The 19,345-nt window shown below is 39.8% G+C and overlaps 1 protein-coding gene across 3 annotated transcripts in view; it reads right to left on the reverse strand.

Annotated features, from left to right (window-relative positions):
• rabgap1l (RAB GTPase activating protein 1-like) overlaps positions 1 to 19,345 on the reverse strand; it is a 120,600-nt gene that overhangs the window by 25,549 nt on the left and 75,706 nt on the right. For all 3 annotated transcript variants that reach the window (XM_085774745.1, XM_085774746.1, XM_085774747.1), the window contains exons 14-18: positions 17,446 to 17,559; positions 10,036 to 10,110; positions 7,988 to 8,113; positions 5,728 to 5,871; positions 2,088 to 2,129 (exon numbers count right to left, since the gene is read on the reverse strand). In XM_085774745.1, the coding sequence (XP_085630871.1) occupies positions 2,088 to 2,129; positions 5,728 to 5,871; positions 7,988 to 8,113; positions 10,036 to 10,110; positions 17,446 to 17,559 (501 nt within the window). The remainder of the gene's footprint in view (positions 1 to 2,087; positions 2,130 to 5,727; positions 5,872 to 7,987; positions 8,114 to 10,035; positions 10,111 to 17,445; positions 17,560 to 19,345) is intronic.

Here is a 19,345-nt window from a genome sequence, read left to right on the forward strand (position 1 = left end):
AGCTAATGATCCGTTTGTTTTTGTACTGAGACCTGGACCACAAAATGATACAAACACTGAGTGTTCTTGAGGTTTCCGCAAGACGTCCATTATGACTGTCCCATCAGAGAAATGTCCACACTGAACATCGAGACACTGACCTGCAATACGACACTGTCAGTGCCAGAACTCATTGATCCGTCTCACCTCAAACAGATCTGATAACACAACAACTAGTAAATGTACACCACCCAGCTCCCTTAGCAACGACACATGGTTATTTTTGCTAATATTAATAAAACTCAAGCAGGTATGTTGTTTACATTTTTGAACATACAGTTGTGGTTTCTTTGTAACTTTATATCTAAACACTTAATAATGTCACTAAAATCAAGGTTGACTTTAAAGAAAAGGTAATGTCGGGTCTTTTTTATGTTTTGTTTAGTGTATGTGCGTTGATCAAACTGATCAAAAGGTTATCTATATAAATCTATGGATTTTCTGATTCTGAATAACATATTTAATGACCTATGGGGAAATCTATAAAGAAACTGTGTAACAAGCTGTAACTGTTTTTTTTTATATGTATGGTTTAATAAGTTAGTAACTTCAGCTGAGCCAGCAAACCTCAGCTGAGGGTAGGTAGGACGCAGACTGAAAGCACTTTTTAAATTCATCCAGTTCATATACCTCTAATACCACATATATTGATAATAAAATTACAATGGAAAGGTATCATGAAAATACTGTATAGCCCCATAAATAAATGCAACTCTGCTAAGAATCCAGTCACTGCGATCTAGTCTGGCAGCTGTTGTGACACATGAGCCACATCCATCAGTGATGTTTTAGCACAATTAGTCCTCACCCATTTGCCTAATTTGTCTTGAAGGACAGGCTCTTCACTTCCAGATGAAGTTTCTAATTTGATCACTAGGGGGCGAGGAATGCCAACAAACGAACTGTGTACCTCTGCCCATCACATCAGACCTCAGACTGGGTCTCATTCATGAAACGTTAGTAAATCTGTGTGTAGATTTGCACATATAGAAGCTCATGCTACTAAAACCCGACTCCGGATTCATGAATGCTGCAGGAATCTCAGATGTGAACATAAGCACATGTGTATGATCATGAATGCCAACCCATCTTAAATTGACAGTACGCCCCCGGTGATCAGCAATTAGCATAGATCTTCGTCCATGAATAGCCATATAAGGAGACCCTGACCACCATATAAAGGTGGTAGGTACATCCTGTCCACCTGCGATCATGACGCAAACAACGAAAGAGGGAGAGAGAGAAAAATTGGGGTTGAAGTCATTTTGGGTGAAGTGGAGTCCAGAAAAAATATATAATTCTCTTCTGTTAGTAGTGGTGAGACTGGGACAGGTAAATCAAAGGCGTGGAGGGAAGTAACACGTCTCGTGAATTACGTGCCCTGAGTTTAAAAAACCATTGAATTGAAGAAGTAAAACCAAAATAATTCGATATGAAAGAAGGAAAAAACACATAAAAACTGACAGCCACAGAACGAAGAGGCTCTTCACAGTCTCAGCTGTCTGCTGCAGAGGAGCATGGCTGCATCAACACATGAACTTGTATAGGCAGGCACACTTTGCATTGCATATCAGCTGCACATTTATGTTATGAAAGTTTTTCCAGTTGATATCATATTTCAGGTTATTATCATCATTAGATGGAGCCTTGATGTGTTTACACACAAATTCGTGCTGCTGACGTTTCATGAATGGGACCCACTGAGCGTACCTGTTTACCCACACTAACTCTCCTGCACAGTCATGCATGCTTAAAATGTTTGCTTTGCAGTTTGTGGAACAATAGCACGAATAACTATTCACATACAAAATAATTAATGAGGAATTCATTTCCAAAAATCGATCTTTAGTGCACAAAAAAAAAAAATATATAAAATCACACAAAGAATATATTTAATAAGGTATACTTTTTTACTGCCTTTATTGAGGCAAAGTGGTTCTAAAACCAGAAGTAATCCCCATGGTTATCAAAAATATGGCCATTTGACAAAGTTGAGTTCATCGAAACAAAAGGTTACAATTAAATGAGTGACTGAGGCAAGTACTCACCTTGAGCAAGGCCAGGGCCACGTTGAAGATGATGTTCAGACCCTGCAAGAGAGAGCACAATTAGATGTGAACACAGAGATGTATATCAGCAGGTTTTAAACTGCTCATGGCTAACAGTGAATATATACAGTATACGTCAGTGTACCTATTTTTGATCACAGTGAAACTGTTCTTATGCCCACACTGACACCAGAATATATAGTGTGACACTTCACAGGGATGTGATGCTCTGCTGCAGACGCTCTTGGAACAACAACTTAAAGAAACAAGACGGTCAAAAATCTGCAGTGAAAAGGAAGTCGGCCTGGTCTGGGTAAGAGATGTGACCTCTAAGTGACATTCTTCACTTTTAAATGTCAGTAAAAGATTCAGCAGAAAAGTTGTTGGCGAAACTGCAAGGACAAAGGAAAAGACATGGCATCGAGTCAAGTCCTTAGAATAAGATACCGTATAATGTAATTTGTTTGCATATTTTTCTTATAGACCAAAAAACAACTGACATGTTGCCTTTTTTTAATTATAACAGCCAATCACAGTTACCTTACTAACATTTATCTACAGGTGTCAGAAAAGTCAAGTTGTTGGTTAAACTGCTTATTGCACAAGGCATTTATGACAGTTATTTCTGAAAACAGGTGCCCAGATAAAACTTATATCAATTTAACTAAATGTCATTGTTGTTGCTGTAGCACAAAGGCACATACTGACCAATACAAAGCCCTGGCAGAGGTACTGCAAAAAATAGCAATAAGAAAAAAAGCTGAAACTTTCTTATGTTTTATTCATTTCATTTATCATATTTCTATACATTGTGTTGTGTATATAATTGTATAAATAGATTAATTGCAACACGCACATGCATGCTGTCATCCTATGTTTTTCCATCCCTGTTTTTGTGTTTACACAATGATTTTGACACAGAGAGAAAGAAAATGTAAAGCTGATGTCAGCACTGCATGGGAACACCCGTCTCCTTGGTCTCCGTGACAACCAGTTCACATGGCAACACAGAGCTAAAAATAACTGGACAGCTCTAAAAATAACCGGAGAAAGAGAAAAGAAAGGGAGCTCTGCCTTCACATCCCCGTCTCTGCACGCCTCAAGATGGTGCTACAGTGCCGAGGCAGGATCAAAGGTGCACATGAGACACAGGAAGATAATCTCAGAGCGGGTGTATCTGAGCGAGACAGATGCATGGGGGGAATGAGATAAACATGCAGAGAGGGAAGATATGATGACATAGGCTGGGAAGCAGATGGGAGAAGAGGCAGGGTGATGTGTGAAGGTTCAAGACTAAATGAAAAGTTTCACAAATGACCCACAAAAACCTTCACATGCTATCAAGGTTTGAGTCTCCACCAATCATTAGTCTCTTGTATCAGTGGCAAAACACACGACTAAATAATAATAATAAGTCCTGTAGCTAGTACTACACTATTTAAGGACATGAAGTGGTACAGAGAGGTTGAATGTTAAAAAATTAAGGAATAAATATTTGTGGGACAACATTTTTAATCAAAATCAGAACTTTCACAAAGACTTCATCCGGTGCTGATTGTGAATGAGATTGATTAACAAAAAGGGGCAGAACAGGTATGAAGGAAAGCTGGGAAAAAAAAGGAGAGTGGTGATGAGAGTGAAAAATACAAATAAGAAGCGAACAAGTTAAGCTGCTGATGAAGAAAATAGAGAGAGAATAAAAAGAGGAGGAGAGGCAGGAGATGAGAATTCTGGTTTAACAAGCAGATTCTCATCATGCGGCTCATTGGGTGAGAAAGACCTGAGAAACTTTTAATTGTTCTGCCTGCGGCCAATGGGCAAACAGAGAGGGGGGAGGGAGGAAGGGAGGGTGGATGGAAAAAAAGTGGGGGAGGAAAGCAGAAAGCGTAAGAAGGGTGGAGAAAGTGGCGAAAGTTTTATGGCTTGACTTTGATGTGTTTTTTTTTTCCCAATATGAAGTTCTGCTGCTGTTTGTCACTTCCTTTTACTTTTCTGACAGGATCTGTTGGTTCTGAGTTGCATCTTGTCTTTATCTGGTCATTCTGGACGGGGTGACCCACAAAGCTCACGTCACTCCCCAGCCTAGCCCCCCTTTACTTTGAGTTTATGTGCTCCAAACACAATATTTATTTTCCATAAGGACACAGCTGCATGTTCGAGGCCTCAGCCTCAGCCAGACACATTCCTCCTTGTGCAACCTCATTACTTTTCTGGCTTCACCACATCTTTCTGGCAGCTTTTACCTCCCACCTGATCCAACTCACCAGAGCATAGAGCCACAGATTAGATGATATAGTCATTGAAGAAAAAACTTTTGTCAGACACTGTCCTCGCCCGTGGTAACAAATAAAGATATGGTCAGTCTAGTAGTGACTACCACAGGAGGCCGGAGACAAAAAACACCCTGGGAGGTTAGATCAAGTCTCAAAGGTTTCACCATTGTTACCTAAGTGAGACCTATGGAGAGGTGTGCTCTCCAAACACCCACTACAATAATTATTTTTATCAAATATGTCATATATATTAAATAAATTGTCATATAAATTCAAGTATACAATAGAATATGATACCAAAATTAGAAAAGTATAATAAATCATGCTTTTATGCCAATCGGAAATTAATTTGCAGTACTATTAAAAATAAATATGTGCAATATTTTAAATTATTTAATTATATCAATATTTCTGGTGGTGCTAATATTTCTTAGCACCACACAGCTGGTGTTGAGTGGGAGCTGATCAGTGGCATTAAACTTCGCTAGCATGCTACAATTTACCAAGAGAAATTAATTTGAACTTTTGGGTGTGGTGCAGTTGTTGTTTTTTTGTTTTGTTGTTGTTGTTCATTGTTTTATATCTTTCCCATGAATCCCAGGGAGTCAGAATGCAGTTTAAAGCAAGCAGCTGCTTCACATCACACAGCTTCTCATGCGGTTTTTGCATCTGCAAGGCACCATTTGACTGTTCGAGCTCCCCTGTGATCTGTCTTCTCAGTGGGGAAAAAAGTTGAAGGAAAATTGCTGTTGCAAAATGTCACAATTTGTTATGAGATAAAATGGCATGACGATAATCACATTATTAAGGAACATTGTCATTTCATTATTATTAATATTATTATTATTATTATTAAGAATCTGCCGATGTTAAAAAAAAAAAAAAGAGCAATGGACATGAGGTAACCTACAGTAATGGCTTTTGGAAGAACTACTTAAGAGGAGCTTTTTGTAGACATGTTGTCATGTCAGAACAAGAATCAAAACGCGATTGTGATCAGGTCAAGAGATCCTAATGTTATTGGCGATTGTATCACCCCTAAAAAGGCCTCTCAGAGCATCCCTATTGATCAGGTTGGGTAGACTGAGGGGCATAATGGAGATGGTTCAGTGCTGATGGTGGTACAGCTCTGTCTGAAATGCCCTCTATTTCCGGCCAATAGCGGTAAGGGTCACCCAACTGATGTCTCTCTGACCTTCTCTTTCATGCCTCCTTCCTCCTGCCTTTGTGGTTGCCACCTGTTTTCCGTGACCCTCTTTACTACCTCCTTATCACTCTTTCCCTTACTTGTCTCTGTCACAATGTGTGGACCACAACAACTCTTCCGATGCTCCCAGAATAATGTAAAACTGTGAGTCAAATTGTACCTCGCAGAGCAGCAGGTCAGTGATGTGGAACACCATGCACAGGGGGAACTTGGCAGTGAAGAGGGTAAGAAACCACTGGGAGGCATACATGTGCGCCTCCAGGTTCAGCTCCTGGAAGTGGGACCACAAGTCTGGAAGCTGTTCCTGTACGAGCAAATAGAGGAATGGGAGGAGGAGGAGGAGGGAGGAGGAAAAGGAGGAGGAGGAGGAGAAATTTATGACATAAAACAGCACTTACAAAAATACAAAAATATGGCTCCACTTGTCTTTTCAATTTTACATTATTTCATTTTGACTCATTCTTTATTAAATCATGCCATCTCTCTGAGATCAAAATCTCTTTCAAGAGCAACCCAAGAACAAAGGGAAGTTTCAAACAACACATAACACAGTTCGGTCCCATGTCAGACACATTATTCATCAAATCAAATAATCTAATTAATAAATTCTTTATTATACAAAATGTGGTATAACTGCTGAGCTTAGCTGTTTCATAATGCACAAGATGTAAAAGCAACACAATTCATAATTGTTAATGTTGTACCGTATGTATTTTCATACCTAATTATATTGATTCAACATTTATTTGTTCTTGTTTTTTTCCTCACCATTTTATGTTGTTTTATTTTATCAGGTCTCTTTTTGACATGGGGGAATAAGACAGCTGTAGGTCTCAGATAGAAATGTATGTGTGTGTGTTTTAGTACTGTACATAGACCATGAATAGAGGATCCAATTAGCCAGTCAGTGATCCACAAACACTTACCATGCCACATGACACCTCACCGGATCAGATAATGAGCTCCCACCTATATGCTGATATCAGTCAATCCTAACCTCCTTACATTGAGCTTGTTAGGTCAATGCTAACAGAGTTGATCCTGATGATGAGATGATTGCTCGTGGGGTAGGAAGGGTTTCGGGGCCAAATTAAACTTACACACCAGCAGACATCAGCCTGAACAGACGGACCTGCTAGTCTCACAGTATCATACTCTGTTATATTTTTTGACCAGAGACACAAAGCAAAGAAGGCAACAACAAATATGTTGAAACCCATACATGATGCAATCACTGGTAACAAGCTCAAAAAACTTTCTTCGCCTTTATGGAAAATGTAAATACAGTTAAGGAGGCTATTTGTGTTGTCTGCTAGTCTTTTCTTATTAGTGGCACAGAGTGTAGGTTTGTTGTACAAACTCTGTGCTCAATTAGTAATTAAATGAAACAGCCCAGAGGACCTTCAGTCTCAGGGAAGTAAAAATGTTGGAAAAATCCAATCTTGAGTAAATTGATGTTCATTAAGACCAGACTCTACCACAAAGATATGTGAAGTAAATTTCATGGCATTTAAACTCACGATGTGGTCAAAATGACTGATCAACATTTTTCATTTGGAGCTGTAATTGTGAAGGACCCCAAGGCTCAATCATTTCAATTTCTGCCACAAGTGCTGAGAGTAATCATTTCTTCAACCACAGCCAGAGGTGTCAGGAAAAGTGTGTGATGAACGAACAGAGAACAGAAACAGAGATCGATCAATAAACGGGGAACGACTTGTACCTTAGAGTTTAAAAGTGGAAGGAGCTATATCGTGACCTGATGTGCCAGATGGTTTGTAACACACAACCAGAGCGAAGGTGTTGCTTTCAAAAAATACATAGGAGGTGATTGGATGACCCATCGATAACTGACCATCACAGACTAACTTTAACCAATCAGTCTCTTTGGCCTTCTCTTAATAATAATAGATAATCTACAGAAACCTCCTCAGAAACTACTGTTGTTGACAAACAGTTGGTTGTTATACTTATGTAGTTACCAGAAGTGCTTCAGACACTGAAGTTGAACCATTGTGGTTTGGCAAGAACCAAATACAGTACCTAGGATCCTGGAGAGACAGATCGTTGACCTTTTTTGTCAAGAAACATCCAATCAATTCTGTCACATGACCCACTAAAGAAGGAGGACGTCTGATGTTGGTGTTTAAAAAAAACTGATGGGACAATCCAGACCAATTTTTTTCCAGGCCAGTTTTAAATGCTGTGTATTTCAGGCTTATGGCTGCATTGATTCTGATTTCAGTCCATCACAAGTCTGAAAAAATTGCAGAACAATGCTAAACTTGTGTGAGTGTTTTTTTTACACAAAGGACCCATTTTAAGAAGTAATGAATAGGGCAAAAACATTTCCACTTCCACTGAAGTACTACATTATATGAACACATTTCAGTACATTTCAACAACAATGCATCTATTACCTGCATCAGCCTCTCCAGCTGGTAGAACTTGCAGTGAAGATCTTCAAAGTTGTTCTTGTAGAGCGCTCTGAGGCCGTATTCATACATGATTTTCACCAACACACAGAAGGCCTGTTCCTCAGGCATCTGAAAGAAACACACAGGCACCATTAAACTAATAGCTACATCAAATTCAACTCCCACAGCTGACTGTCCAAAAATGTATAGCATCACAAAGGGAACTAGGATACTTTGTTGTTTTGTTGGACACGAAGGCTCCAAGACGAGAAACAGATTCACTCTTTATCTGCACGTGAGTTACAGTCGGGCACTTTGATGCTACCAGGCCAGAGTCAAATTTTATTTACAAAGATTTTGATAAGCCCCTCCCATCTCCTCCTTAAGCCAGATGGAAAACAAATAACATTTTATTTTCTGACATTATTTGTCTGGCTCTAAATGGGAAGGACAGGAGAAGAAAGCGAAGGCCTGAGCAGCTTTAGCAGCCGATCGTTTGTATGTGCAAGAATGTGTGTGCACAGAAACATGCTTTAAATGTGCGAGCGAGCACTTTACTGTTTCTGTGTGATTCAGTGTATGGGATGAATGAAGATAAGAGGCATGAAAGAAAGCTTAACACTGAGTTTGTGTGCATCTGTGAGGGTATAAACCCATTTATTTCTCCTTGCACACACACATACACACACACACTTGCAGACGGTGGGGTGAGGTGATATTTAATCAGAGTGACAGTATGTGTTTGGGGCTGAATGGGCTCCTGCAGGTAAACCTGAACCCCTATTAATATTCCTGACATCTCCTCTATAACCTCTCCCTTCTTCCTCTTCCTCCTCTAAACCTAGTCTGCCCCCTTCTTCTGTATAACCTCCCTTTCTTTTACTGCTGCTCTCCCGTTTATATCTCCTCCTCAACTTTACACCCTCCCCTCCTATGTACCTCATTATGCGTCACCAAATTCATCCACCGCTTCTCTCCAAGACTCTCCTACCGCCTCTCCTCGCTCCATCTCCTCCTGACCTCTCTGTTCCTCCCCACTCTCCCTCCATCCTCCTCCTCTTTAACCTTTGCTGCCCTTGTCGTTTGGACATCAACCAAAACTTCCACCGCCCTCTCTCCTCCACTTGGGACTCCCGCCTCCACATGTCAACTCCTCTGTCTCTCCTCCATCTGTCTTTTAACACCTTCCTTGAAGAAAGATTTCAGGCACACAAGCTGAAATACATGCACAACAAACAAAAAAAAAACTGAACAAAGGATGGAGAGGGAAGGGGAAGGGGGATCTAGAGCTGTGTGAAAGCCAGTGACCTTGAAAACAAATGTGTGAGAGAATGAATGAATGTCTTTTCCACCTTTTTCTCACTCCTCATCTTCTGCCACGACTGTGTCTCGTGCTTTCAGCTTTACCTTCTTTCACACTCTCTCGCTCCTTCTATTCACCTGAATCATTCTGCTATGAACTGTTTTCATTTGAGCGGTCAGCAACTTTCTTTTCATCCGGAGACTCTCTTTCTATCTCCCTGTCCCTCCCAGCCTCCACTGAATCTGTTATATTGCCTTGGTTCTGTTGTATTACACCTTGTACAAGTGAACAGCCTTGGCGTCTGTACTGTAGAAGCAGTGAGGTGTAGGTGCAGCTGCACAATGGCGACATCATTTCTTTATTTAAGTTCAAGCCTTGAAAATTTGCTCTTGTCTGACAGAGTCCTTTTAGCGTCAACTTAATATTCCAACAGCCCCATCAAGCTTTTATTTTAAAAGCGTGGAGCAAGGGGAAGCACCAGCGGGAGGTTCTTCAGCGACTATTTTAGAAGAGTATAAGATTTATTTTTCTATTTGAATTGTTTTTGTTGAGACGGTATGTGTCTAAGTATGTGTGCAGAATAGTAAAAGTGTGTTTGTGTATCTAATTTAATTATATTGTATATTGTTATGGGTTTTTTTGCTCAATTAGTGTTTGAATGTGTGTACAGTATGTATTGTGTGTGCCTATACATCCATCTGGTGCATTGAGTTGACCATGAAAAGGCAGAGATGACAAGTTTACTCACGTGCAGCAGGAGAACAGCAGCGAGGAATGACTGACCCTGACAATAACCGATCTCTTCATCATAGACGGAGTACGCCTGAGAGAGAAAAGGAAAGAGGACAGAGTGGAAAAATGCATTTTAGTTATTATTGTCAACCAGACGTCAGGAGTCACTGACATCAATTCAACATTGTTCAAATGTGTGAAGTCAACTCTGAAGTGTTGCAACTCCAATTTCATCCATATTTTCACTTTTACTTTAAAGCAGAAGTAAGCGATCCGGTCGTTTTGGCTAATGCTGCGTTCCAGGCAGGCTTTTGAAACCGTAAATTACAGCTTCAAGTCACGACTTACAACTTTGTAGCGTTCCAGGCAACCCACTCGTGTTTTTCCGACCTGTTTTACCTGTGAAAGTCACTATAACGGCCACTCGTAACTTCTGACCCGTGAACTCGTACCAGATCGAAGTGGTACCACTTCACAGGTCGGAAAAACACGAGTTACGGGTTGCCTTGAACGCACCATAACGTCTTGTCAGCCGATGGAGTTAGCAGCCCCCGCCCTCGTCATGGATCTATTGGTCCTCGTCCCTACGTCACCACATTCAGGCGCATCCCTTGGCTGCACACACAGCCCTTCATGCCGTTCTCTCTCCTCATTGGATAAAACTTGTAGGATACGAGAAAAGTTTTCTCCTCGGCTCAGAGCAGAGCAGAGGGACTGAGAGACCCGTGTTTCGGTCCAAACACTCTATGTAAGTGATTGCTGTCAGAAGATCTAACTATTTAAGACTTATATTAACACAAAAACATTGCTTACTTCTGCTTTAATATGGTCATTTTCAAGTGAAGATTATTGAACCAATACGTTCTTAAAAACATGACGACCCAGCAAAATGGTAACATATTTCAAAGTGAACATTGTGGAGAATTTAATTTTACAGCTGAATTGTGAACCAGTCTCACACAGATGTTGTATCCGGTTAATACTAGGATTGTAAAAAACTATACCATCACTGTGTACAGTACTGCATGTAAAAAAAAATGTATGAGAAAAGAAAATATTCATAGTCCTGAAAAATGTGTTTCTTGTAGCCACATGGTAGGGTAATACTAGGAATGAGATTATTTTAAAACAAATTTTAGAGCCAGAATCAAGTCATTTGATCCTAAAAGTTTAATGGCTTGTTGATCTTTCAACTGGCACTAGTTTTATCACTTTAATGTAAATGTTGTCAGAGAATGTACAGAACATACAGAAGATATTTCCCAAGAGACAGACAGGTTCTCTCCAGCACCAGGGCTTTTCATTTTTTCAGAGGAATTTCTCTAGAGACCGTCTCGCTGCGTCCTTTCTCTGTGTCAGCGTCGGCCTCTCTCTCACTCTCTCTCCCTCCCTCATCACACTCTTAAATGTAGTATCTGGGTCTAGTCACATAAAAACCAAAGTTGTAAGTCCACTTTAAGAAACACACTGCCCAAGAACAGGTATATTGTTGTTCACACAATGACGGATTATCACTGTCATGTGAGAAATCTGTAAATCTTCCCTTGTCAAAGTCATTTTCCTCACAAACAGGGGGCAGCACATTTCACAATAAAGAATTTCAGTCATGCAGCAACACAAATCTTAGTTTAATCATCTCACCACTGCAGAGGTAATAGGCGAGCGGGTCCTGCCCAATAAAAGAAACCTGGATGGTTCAGTCATTAAAGTGTGGAATTAGGAGAGCAACCTTCAAATGACCGTTCAGGAGAAGCACTGTCTCAAAACAGTCGGTAGTTGACACACACCACCAATCATGCTAATGACCAAACAGACAGGCCTTTTCACAGTGTAAACATGCATCCATGGAGAGGCAAAAATGTCTAAAACCATTTGACTTTTTTTTTTTTAAATGTGGGACAAGCGACAAGGTGAGGATGTCATCACAGCTTTAGCGCAGGTCTCAGTATAGCTATAACAGTTTGGTTTACTTCAGACCTTTAATTGAACTGAACCTTGAAAGTATAATTCTGTACATACCTCAGTAGGAGGGGGACTAATCAAAATGTTTCTCACAGGTTGCTTTTCCATTTTGCAGAATCACGACACAAGATCAAGAAAGATGTAATGCAGTTTCAGTCTTGGTTTCAGAATCGTTAAACCCCTAATTCTGAGATAACCCCCCTCACTTGACCTCAAAATGCGTGCAAGGTCAGCAGCACCAGAGCTGAGCACAGAGGCCCAGAGAACACAGAGAAGGTGACCTGTCGTCATATACTCAGCAGTTGTTCAGTGTGACAGCAGCATTAAACCAAACACAGTTTTCTTCCGACATTTTTAACTATCACGTTTTTTTCCCAGCTCTTATCTAAAACTACTTGAAATCACTGAGTAATGACCGGTAAGAGCTCAGTACCTTCCTCACAGACATGTTCGCAGGAAGCTATGTCTTTGATGGACGCATGAACTGTAACAGCAGTCAAACCTGCTTACACTGGGTTAAAAGATTCTTTCCCCCTTTTCCGTGTTTGAAAAATGAGTGCGGACGTCCAGAGCTCCACCGCTGATCTGTGCAGCTAATTTGGGGTTTGATGTGGAGGTAATGGAGAAGTCTTGTGGAGCTGTCTGGAGTGTAATCTACAAGCTGACATGCTTGATGGAGTGTGGCATTCACACGTCCCCAACTCGGTTGTGAGAAGTACATGCTGACAGATGGATGGGGGAGGTCCTGGTGGGTGAAATCTAAATTTGTTAGCCTGAGCGGATAGTGGGCTCATCGAGATGGATCATTTCAATCTATATGCCTCGTTTCTCATTACCAATGAGGATGGGGATTTTATTCTTATAAATATACACTTTAGGGCACCGTCTGCATAATCTGAAACGTGGGTCGAAAAGACTTTAAACTGGTAAGGTGATGGTCAAAGGTAATTCCATAATTTGTATTGGTAAACTTGCCTTTGTAACCTGTAAAAATAGATCAACATGATACATTTTTGCTTATGAAATTGTAGAAAAGATTTGAAACTGTATAAAAAATAAAATAAAATCTTTCAAAAAAGTGTTTTTGTGAACATCTGATCTGGTTTCTGCTTTACAGGAACACAAACTTGAGATCCTCATGCAATAAACTTTGAAACCATTTGAAATTTTTTGTTCATCGATCTAACATTGCTGTTTATTCAGGTTTTCTGTTTTTCCACAGTCTATAGCAAACATCATTAAATGTCACAGCTTGACAGACAGACCAGTGGAGAGTCGACAGTCGAGGCGTCATGTGGCTTAGACACGAAAGGAACCAAGTTACAATGCAGAGGCGGATGCCACTCTATCTAAAAATCTAGAAAATGAACCTCAGGTACAAATGTTTCTTTTTCTTTCAAACAGACAGATGAAAAAAAGGCTAAATGAGAGATCGGACTGAGCTAAAGAATCAAGTGAAACACAAGCAAGATATGACTTTGACTCTCTCTATAGCATAAGTGACAATCTGTGTGCATCTGTGCTGTGAAAGTGTCCTTGAACAAAACAATGAATATCTTAACACTCTAGTCAAGTGTTTCACAGATTTAGTAAAAGATATGGAGACGAGCTGTCCATACTGTAACTGTCCCAGCAGTTATGGAAACTCTATTTATATTATTTTTATGAAATACTGAATGAAGGGGTTTTATTTTTTTTATATACTAAAGTTTTAACTGAAGATTTTGTAGCTGAAGTTCTGTTTCCATTATTGCATCATATTTTTGTCTTAAATTATTGGTTCATTGTACAGTGTAAATAAAGTTTCTTGGATTAAAACGTCAAAGGTGAGTTTAGGAAGGGATTCAGCAGGGGAAACAAACCCTGCTGGTGTTTTGTTTACAAATATATGGAAGTGTGTTTAGGATGTTGGTCACCAGGATGTGAACCAGTCTCCTGAATAATGTGTGGATGGAAATACTCAGTGATCACTGGGATACGCAACATTAGCTTGGTTGATGAGGCGTGTTCATGCGTTATCATGTTTGCTATTTTTTCCCCCTGCTTTGTTTAAATTCGGTTTCCATGGAAATATAGAAGATATCCTCTTTATCAACCTATCTGAAAGTCACAGGTTTTAAATCCCCACACTACACTAGCTGGGATAATAATGTTCTGCTCGCCTCCTAAAAAAACCCCACTGTCAGCGTGTCCTTGAAGTGAGGCAGTTCAACCCAGACTGCTGCAGCGGGCCTTCTGAGTGACCACCAGTGGACGTCTGAGGTTGTGCAGGTTAGCTGAAAAGTGTGAGTGAGTGGAACATTAAGAGAATGAAGCAGAGTTGAAGTGACCTTCCCCGGAGAATAAAGGTTAGAAAACAGAAGACTCCAGGCTTATTACTGAGTAGGATATGAAGATGAATAAAAAATAAATAAATAAAAACTTGTCCTGGATCCTCTGTGCCTGTAACCCACTCATGCCTCAAGATCCAACCAACCTTATCAGCAGCAAATCTACATGGATTTGCATACAAATGAAGGCTGGCTCGCCACTGACCTAGTTGGGTCCAGACTGGATGCTAACCCTCCCTGACAGGTTCTCCCAGAGCGCTGACCGGCCATAGTCTACATCTGCAGCGCCAGGAAAACACAAAGGAGCAAAAGTTGTACTTCATCATTCTGCAGCTACCTTTGATTTCAACGAATACACCAAACACGTCCGTGATATGCCCCATTTACATTTGTTATTTACCGTATGCCTCCTCCTTTCATCTGATTCCACCTTGTGCACACAGGTTTCTGTTCATTACATAATTACTGAACACAAGCATCTAATTACTGCTCACGTCAATTACTGAAATGTGGTCGACTGACCAACATTTTACTTTCTAATTTCACCACTATCTAATTTGCCTCAATTATAGTAATTAGAGTTTATTTATTTAGAAGTATTTTTGTATTTGAAGAACCTTTTCAAGTTCTATTTTGGTGTGTTGGCCCTTTTCCTATCAATACCAATTGTAATCTGATGCCTTTTTGTTATTCATCAATCAGTTATGCTGGTGGCATGGTAGGGCACATACAGGTGTAAATACAATGTTAACACACAGAGCATTTTAGGGGGTTGTGTTTGAAATCCTTCTCTCTATATTATATGTAGTAAACTATCTTTATTGTTCACTGTTTTATTTTTGAGTCAGATTTCTAAATGTGAAATTGATGATCTCATAAATTCTCACAATGGTGATTGCAGTTTTAACACTAAACCTGTAAGTTCTTATACAAAATGACAATGATTTATCAGTGTCTGAAATCTCATTTTACAGCTGACTATGAAGTAAACTACTGAGTGTATATTATATTGGGACAAATGAAGGTGACTTTGGAGTGATTTCTGGCCTGGAAAAGGTGTGAAAATGTTTACGACCGCTGAAATATTTGTATATTTCTGAATAAATAGGTTGATTTGTGGTCCCACAGAGTTTTCTGAGTGTAATAAATCAATAAGTTTAATGCAGGTCATCTTCTTGCCCCTCATTCCTTATATATCAAAAAACTATTAACCCGTACCTGGTATTGTCATGGGTTGGCTTTTATAACGAAGACTACTGAAGGTGCCGAAGTATTTTTACTTATGTCATGCTGTGTTAATCTCTGTGATGAGAGGATTATGTTACAGGTTAGATTTCTGTTTGATGTGTTCATTAATGATGAGTCTCTCCTCAAAAACTTTGTGTTATAATCACTGAGCTGTTCAGATGTTGAAGAGTATAAAGGAATCTATTCTGACGATGTGTGAAAACAGTAGTGTACATGTAGCCTCTGTAGTGTTTATATGTACTGTAGCTCTCTCCTAAGCTTCGTAAACTGTTAAGCGACTACTTTTTTCCGGTTAGTGATAAAGCTGTTGGGTACAGTGTAGGGTAATGCAAAGTCATCTGTGCATAAAAAAATGTCTTGGTTGAGTTCACAGCTGCAGTCAGGCTAAAAGGACAGTGACGGAGATTAAGACTGGCTTTAATACATTACAGTAGTGCTGACCTTGGTTTTTGTCTGAATAAAATGTACCGTGTGTCTTCACAGATAATTACCTCAGGATGTGAGTCCACTGGGACCCTCTCCTCACAGCACTTATTTTCTTCATTCATTTTAATGGAAAACAGGCACTGCAGCTTGTTTTATTTCGGTACAAGGCTTGTGGCTGATCCACTAAAGGTCAGCAAGAAGGGCTGTTCAATATTGTATGTGTATGTTTGTATGGATGAGATAAAGTTTTTAATATACCTTGGTTGCATTGAACATTTTCCAATGTAAAGAAGGTCTCTACACAGACTTTCTTTTATACTCATGTATCAACATGGGGACAATATGAGACAATAATCCATTAAATCTCTGTCTATTAAAACACATTTTTATATAGTTGAATCTTTAGGGTAGTATAAAGAGTTCACATTAAAACTTATACTCACCCAAAGAGCTTTGCTATTCAAATGAAATGTCAGGATTTATAATTGGACACAGATCTGTACTGAACTTATACATGTACTGTAGACTTAAAATGCATGGTACATAAATATGTTTAATTTCAACTGTGTGACTATGTTGTTGTTGTGCCCTTAGCCATGCTCTCTCAGATACATCTGTCTTTCAGTGCTCATGCAAACTCAGGCGCAATCTCACACGCTCATATCCGCTAATAAATTTTTAGCCTCAAGGACATCCCCTCAGGATGAGCCTGTCAGCAGGACACAGGACAAATCATTAAATTACTGGGAGTCGTTAAAATGATGAATTTACTTCTGCTGCTAAAAGCGTCCAAATCTAAACTATTCAAACTAAGCCTTCAGAGTTTTACCATAAAAGCACGGAGCATTCAACCAAATGGTATATTTAATTTCTTGCCTCAGATTTGATATTCAAAAACAACTTTTGGTGGGTAATCTGAGAGAAATCTGCCAGCTACGTCGCAGCCACCATGTATTTTTCCGCTTTAAAAAAATTGGAAAACAAGATCAATGACTGTCCAGTGAACGGTGCATACGTCCGGTGTGCGTGTAGGAAGGGTTCATGATGATGTCTCAGTTAAAGGCGGGCACTGTCAATCATATATTGTCGAGCCAACTTGAAATGCCAAGCAAATTCCTACTACAGCTTGCCAGACCACAAAGAGAAGGAGAAAATACTAATAGCTGGCATCGTGGGAATAGGCACAAAATTTAGACATTTCAGAATTAGCTTTTTATCTCACAGCATTTGATTCTCTACAGAAAGTTTTTTCCAAAAACATCCGGACGCAGCATGAAAGAGTTTGCACAGAGATTTGCCTTCTGTTCGACGGTGCCACAAGGACAGCGAAAGTTAACAGTATTTTATAAATCGGTGCTGTTCTGGTCAAACTCACAGTATTTGGAGGTAAAAGGAAGCCGACACCAGTTGTTAGATGGATGCACCTCCACCACCACCTGAATGTCATATCTCAGGCTCACCTTGCAGATCTTGTACAGTGAATCCTGTCCGTCTCCATCAGAGTCCTTGAAGTAGTCGTGAGCGGGGAAGGTGCGGTGGATGTCTCGGGTGATGACGCCTTCCTGGGCTGAGTCCTGTGATACACAAACACACACACAGGTTACCCACTATAGACATGTGGCCAAACCAAGGCAGAATTAGATATAGTACGTCGCTGAGTGAAGTTCTTTTCATACTGTAGGTGAGGAAAGTGCAGGTTAAATACTACAGTATATACAGTATATCCAACAAAGTTGTATGAATCCACAGCTATGACACGAAGAAGCAACACAAACTATGTCAGTGTGTGTTTATTTTTTCTTTGTGTCTGTTTGGTTTGTCCCATTCCTCCTGCGACAGCAACAGTGCTCCACAACTCTCTGTCACTTAGTCTGGTCTGCAATGCCTAATAGACAGCCAATGACGCATACACACATGCATACTACACACACGGCTACTTGTTTTCCTGTGTGCTTCTCAATCACAAACACACACATAACACAGGCAATCTGCTATTTCCTCCTCACTTTCTATTCTCACATAAATACAGTGAGTTGCACACTGTCACACACACACACACACACACACACACACACACACACACACACACACACACACACACACACACACACACACACACACACACACACACACACACACACACACACACACACACACACACACACACACAGTGCTAACGGTACTGGAGAGAAGACTCTGGCAGCACAGCATTCTCCAACAACTCACTGTAAGCTGCAGATAAACCAACCCTGAGCCCAAATGGCCTTGATGTGTGTTTGTGTGTGTCAGAAACAGAATGAGAGACCGTGTGTGCGAGAGCAGCAGAGGGAGTGAGAAATTTCATCTTTCTTGCTCCCTTCCCTTCCTCTCCTTGTGTCCTGACAGTGTGGAGAAAAGAAGGAGGGTGTTTAGTGTGGCGCTGCTGAATTATCATGCTCATATGGTGAAAGGGCAGAAGGTCTCCTACTTGTGCACAGAAAGAGGTCCACAGAATTTTCCTCCCAATCTCAGGAGTTCATATTTTTGTATATCTTTTCATATAACACTATACAGCTTTTCACCTTCATATCTTATTGTGTTTAAAAGTCGCAATAACATGTCCATCACCAAGAAAATTAATTGTTACATGTTACAATAGGGAGTTTGCTAAAATCACCTTCTAAAATGTCAATATTTTCTGGTTTCTGGCACTACTGCAATTAATTGTAAAGTAAACTGATCATTTTTGGGCTTTGGACACAACACAATTTTCCCAATATTTAGATATAATACAAACTGAGCAATGAATGAAATAATCAAAGAAATAATCAGTGAAAATGATCATTGGTTAGCTGTCCTTGTACTTATTTAATAATCAAATGTAAATAAATTTTAATGTTGCAGAGTAATCTGTGTGCCTCTATAATTTCTTTTGGTGTGGTTTTGTTCATCTATCTATTTTCTCTTTCTGTTTACAAACTGAACTTGGGAAGAGTGAAATAAATCTTATAAAGAGAGCTACAGCAAAGTTTATTAAGAATATTGTCTGTTCATAGTAAGGTCGGTGCACTGAATTCACACAGTTTTTGCCTGATTCTTGTTGAAAAAAATCTAATTGCTACCAATACATACTAATCACAAACACAATTATACTGCACATGCCTGTCATATCAATATTCTAGTTTCCCGAACAACTGGCTAAATATATATAATTCCCTATTTTCCGTGTTGCCACTATCCTGCACTGTGCTTGTATGCTATACGAGTACAAGTATACATACATAGTTGAAGTGCTTCACATGTACACACACACACACACACACACACACACACACACACACCAAAGGGTTTGATAGACGCTGCTGGCACAACTGTGTGTAA

This window comes from Trachurus japonicus, chromosome 4, assembly GCF_045865225.1.
Source record: "Trachurus japonicus isolate A0001 chromosome 4, Traja_1.0".
Lineage (NCBI taxonomy): Eukaryota > Metazoa > Chordata > Actinopteri > Carangiformes > Carangidae > Trachurus > Trachurus japonicus.